This window comes from Sceloporus undulatus, chromosome 1, assembly GCF_019175285.1.
Source record: "Sceloporus undulatus isolate JIND9_A2432 ecotype Alabama chromosome 1, SceUnd_v1.1, whole genome shotgun sequence".
Lineage (NCBI taxonomy): Eukaryota > Metazoa > Chordata > Lepidosauria > Squamata > Phrynosomatidae > Sceloporus > Sceloporus undulatus.
Genome location: NC_056522.1, coordinates 205,349,016 through 205,354,106, shown reverse-complemented (window position 1 = coordinate 205,354,106; position 5,091 = coordinate 205,349,016). Strand labels below are relative to the sequence as shown.

At 49.1% G+C, this 5,091-nt stretch overlaps 1 protein-coding gene across 1 annotated transcript; it reads left to right on the top strand.

Annotated features, from left to right (window-relative positions):
- Positions 1-973: 973 nt before the first annotated feature.
- Positions 974-4,109, top strand: HOXD9 (homeobox D9). The gene is made up of 2 exons (XM_042474036.1): positions 974-2,337; positions 2,881-4,109. The coding sequence occupies exons 1-2, from the start codon at positions 1,401-1,403 to the stop codon at positions 3,120-3,122; spliced, it is 1,179 nt and encodes a 392-aa protein (XP_042329970.1). The 5' UTR covers positions 974-1,400; the 3' UTR covers positions 3,123-4,109.
- Positions 4,110-5,091: the final 982 nt, after the last annotated feature.

The following is a 5,091-nucleotide window of genomic DNA, read 5'->3' as shown; positions in this document are numbered from 1 at the left end:
GGATTTAGGCTTCGTGTCAATGGTGGAGGCGAAAAGGATCCCAGTGAGGAGGGAGGGAGAAAGAGAGAGAGGGAGGGAGGCTTTTTCCCTCCTCGTGTGCCATCAGTCCATTTTATTAGAGGGACACATTAATCTATAATCAAATGCACCTCATAAAATTTTTATTGAAAGGCATAAAATCTTTGCAGAGAGGTCTTCCACCTGTTTTAAAACTACACAATGGGCAACTCTCTCTCTCTCTCTATCTATCTTTCATTCATTTATTTCCTGCCTTGTTTTTCCCCCTCCCTTTAAATAATAACAATAACAACAATAATGATATAAATAAATAAATAAATAAATAGAAAGAAAGAACAAGGAAAGGACGCCAAGTCTGGCTCTGTGGAAATATGGCAGTCATAGCACCGTGGGTTGATTGTGTGTGTGTGTGTGTGTGTGTGTGTGCACTGTTGGTTTTTTTTTTTACTATAACACTTTCCTGTTTTACGAGGAGAGTTGTTACCCACGCCCAGTAATCCCCCAGATTTTTATTTTATTATTTTATTATTATGGGCAGGGTTTGTTTTCACAGGCAAGGCTCACTCTGGAGTTGTGTGTGTGTGTCTGTGTCTGTGTGAGTATGTGTCTTTCTTCTCCACCTCCACACACACACACACACAATAAGAAACCCTCCTTTCCTTTCCTTTCCCGCTTTGCTTCCTTCCCTCTTCCTTTCCCTTAGAGAAGATTGCCTGGGTGTTCTTCTCTGGCAAGAGGGGAGCCAAGGAAGGGAAGCTGCCAGAACTTGGGGTGGCAGGAATGAATGGCAGGGACATCTTCACCCAAGAGGCGAAGAAATAGTCCGCCCTACTTGCAGCAGCGGCGGCGGCTTTTTCCTGGCGGGCCACGCCTGCTTGGGTGAGTCTGGGCTCGGCCATGGCCCTCACTTTTTGGGAGGCGGCTGGGTCCAAGCTCCCTTTCCTCCTCCATTGCCCTCCTACACTTCCTGATCGAGACAAGGGAGCTGGCTTTCCTTGTTCAGGGACCAGAGTCCCACCACCACCACCACCAGCACCACTAGCACCGCGCCTCCTTTTCCACCACAGCAGCCTCTCTCTCTTTTCTTCCCCCCCTCCTTCACCGCCTCAGCCCCAGTTTAGCGGATTGATTTACCCGGAGTATTGGTAAATACGATCACGTGGGCGGAGGGACCAATGGAGGGAGCCGGACGCCTGCAAAAATGCTACGATTGTTCTCCGGGCAAAGCGGCGATCATCCACCGTTAAAGAGAGAGTAATCCCCCCCACCCAACTACCTACCGACCCACTCACTCATTCCTCTTTTTTATTATTATTCTTATTTTAAAAGGGAATTTTTGTTTTGCTTTCTGTTTCCTTGTTTAATGCCTTCCGCCCCGTCCTATGCCCTGCCACGGAGGGAGACTCCAAAACATGTCGTCGAGCGGCACCCTTAGTAACTACTATGTCGATTCCCTCATAGGCCACGACAGCGAGGAAGTTTACGGTGGTGGAGGTGGAGGTGGTGGAGGTGGGTCTGGAAGGTTCCTGTCGGGAGGGCACCCTCACCACCCCCACGGCACCCCCAGGCCCCCTTCCTCGGGTGTCGGGCCCGAGGGCTCGGACTTCGCCTCCTGCAGCTTCGCCCCCAAGTCCTCCGCCGTCTTCGCTGCCGCCGCCGCCGCTGCTCCGTGGCCCTCAGTCCACCCTCCGCCTTCGGGGCCCATGCCAGGCATTTACCACCCCTACATGCCCCAGCCCCACTTGGGTGGCCCGGGAGGGGAGAGCGGAGGCAGGTACGTGCGCTCCTGGATCGAGCCCTTCGCTCCCTTCCCTTCCAGCCCCGGAGCAGGAGGAGGAGGAGGAAGCACCAACGCCAACCTCTCGGTGGCCACCCTGGCCCCCTCCGGCTCCTCCAGCATCCGCCACTACGGAACCGTCAAGCCTGAGACCGGGGCCGCCGCCGCCTCTGCCTCTGCCTCCTCTGCTTCTTCCTCCTCCGCTCCGAGCGTCTCTTCCTCTGCTGAGTCGCCTTCCAAAAGGACTGAGTGCCTCCCATCCCGGGAGCCACCGCCACCAGGAATCTCTGGGCCTGGAGAATACCCGTGCCCCCCTTTCCTAGCAGAGCCCCGGGAGAAGGCGGCCGGGGCCGGGGTCTCCAGCAACGGCACCCACCCGGTCCCCAATGCCTCCACCTCCGGCAACAACAACACCAGCAACACCAGCAACAACACCAGCGCCCACCCGGCCCAACCAGCCTCCTCTGGCTGCAGCCGTAACCCCAGCCCCAGCCGAGATCTGAAGGAGGAGAAGCAGCAGCAGCAGCAGCAACTTGACCCAAGTAAGTTTTTTAAAAAAAGAAGCCCAACCAAATCCAAGAGGGAGAGGGAAAGAAAGGGGAAAGGAATTGCACTCGCTCTGATTTATTGCCCCAAACCTGTAAGGCTCCAATGTGCAAAACTGATAGTTTTACTAACCTATAAAAACGTCTAGACGCCTAGCCCAGCGCAAGCAGCAACAAGCACCCATAAAAAAAAAGAGAGAGAGGGAGATAAAAAAAGAAAGAGAGAGAGAGGGAGAGAGATTGGGAGAGCCTCCCCCCCCCCCATAACCACCTATACTACCATCAAGGAGGCATCATTGGTACAGTAAACAGACTGGGCCATTCAGGGTTTTATGATAATTCCTCCTCGATTGTGAAAAGAGCGCAGGCATCCTTCGTTAAATTAATTTTACGACCTTTTCTCCCTCCTTCTCCCCTTGACGCCTGCCCTTCTTCCCTTTCCAAACCCGGACTTTGCCCCCCCTTCCTTCCTTCCTTCCTTCCTTCCTATCCTCTCACCCCCACCCTCAAACCCACTTCGGATTCCCCTTCTCCATCCAGATAATCCCGCTGCAAACTGGATCCACGCTCGTTCCACGCGGAAAAAGCGTTGCCCTTACACCAAATTCCAAACGCTGGAACTGGAAAAGGAATTCCTCTTTAACATGTACCTCACCCGAGACCGGCGTTACGAAGTGGCTAGGATTTTAAACCTCACAGAGAGACAGGTCAAAATATGGTTTCAGAACCGGAGGATGAAAATGAAAAAGATGAACAAGGAGAAAAACAACAAAGGGGACTAGCGCCTTGGGTTGTGTGTGTGTGTGTGTATCTATGTTTGAGATGTGTTAAAGGGAAACATACTGGGAATGCTACTCACCCAAGAGCGCACACAGAGAGATATGAATTATTGTTAATATTGTGGATATTTCCCCAGAAACTTTCAGAAGATCCGGTGGCTCTGTTTTATTTTTTAATTTTTACTAGCAGTGATTGTGGTCTGTGTTTAGTATTTTTGGGATGAGGGTAAAAGGGTGGGAAGGACACCGCTTCTTTCCTCTCAGCTCTTGTTTCGGCTTCAAGATATTGCGATTGCAAATAAAGGGAGGAACCTTTATCTAAATATTAAATATTCCGAGGTGTTTCTAGTCTGGAAACAGAGAGAGATAGAGACAGACACAGCGTCGCTGCCCTCCCCCAGATACAATAAACTAAAGGCAAAAAGCAATGATCCAGCTGATAGTATTGAATGTTAAGAAGATGAATAGCAATGGCACGATTGCCCAGGACTTCCCAAAAGAGAGAACGAGAAAGGAAGAACATTCATCCGCTGTCCATCGTTTACTCTCCGAGTGCTTTGTTTTGATAGAAATGTCCTAAATCGAGGCTCAGGAGACAACATTTTTCCCGGTCTTTCAAACTGCATTAGCTTCTCCAGGTCCCCCCAAATTCGTCAATGCCTACCATCGTTGCCTCTGTAACCTTTCCTGTGTCAGTTCTCTCTGGTCTTTGCTTTTTCTATTTTGGGGTGTATGTTTTTGGCTTTGGTTTGTTGTAGTGGTGGCTGTTCTTTTTCCCTTCTCCCTTTCCTCTTTCAATGGTCATGGGTTATATAATAAAAGCTGACTCTGATCCAAAGGGAGATCTCCAAATTTTGGAAAGAAGCGGTGTGTGTGCAGAATCTGTCCGTGTGCGTTTCTTTTCTCTCTTTTGTAAAGCGGAGGTAAACAGAGGCACAGATTTATTCAAGAAATCATTTCTGAAATGCTGTAGTTCGACACAAGCTTTCCTCAAAGGTTACATGTAATCAGGAAGAAACAATCTTCAGATCTGAGAGCAATTTTCTCTGCTGAGGAGCTGCCTTCCATTCCTTAACTCACCGTCGCCATATTCTACAAATCTGGAAGGGATTTGCTTCCAAATCAGGAAGGGACCCTCTGCCCCCCCTCCTTGCCCCTACCTCCCCAATATATTTTACATTTGAACCTGACTTGCTCACACATTATCTGCAAGGGAAGAAAGGAGGTGATGGCAATCCAGGCATTAGATAGGGAGGAGGGTAGTATCAGACATCACTGGCCTAAAAAACCTGAGGATTTTTCCTTTGGGGTGAGCTTTGCTTGCAACTGTGCCTGTAGGGACTTCCCCACCCTCCAAGGTATTGCAAGATTGCTTCTCAAAATTAATTTTAAAAATGAAAAGAAATTCCCCCCAAAATTCAATTTTGCAAGGACAACGCCTTGATCTGGTATTGGGGACTTAAAAAATAAATCAAGGTACCCACAGAGAAGAGATAACCCGACTCCCTACCTAGTATATATGCTATGCATATAGTGTATCTGCTCTGGAAGTCACCCTTTCAAACTCCTGAGTGTATTGGCAAAGGCATTTTCAGATTAAAATTCTCAAGGGGTTCCACTTTGAGAATTTTAATCTGAAAATGCCTTTGCCAATAGACAGGCAATACGCTTTTTGACATGATCTGCTGTGCTAGAATTTATGGTTCAGGGTCGCCGTAAGTCAAAAAACGTCTCCAAGGCACACAACAACAGCAACAACATTGAACGAGAGGCCCTCTTGGATAACACAATATTCCGGATTACTCTACCTGAATATACCTCTGTGTCCCTTTCCTCTGTCTGTGTGTGTCTATATGTGACCATGCCTGTGTCTGTCTATCTCTCTTGTCTGGAAAACTGTGAAGTCCATTGGTTTTCATGGGAGGGATTTCGGCACAAGTTTATCTCTCCGGTTGAAATCAATGGCACTTCC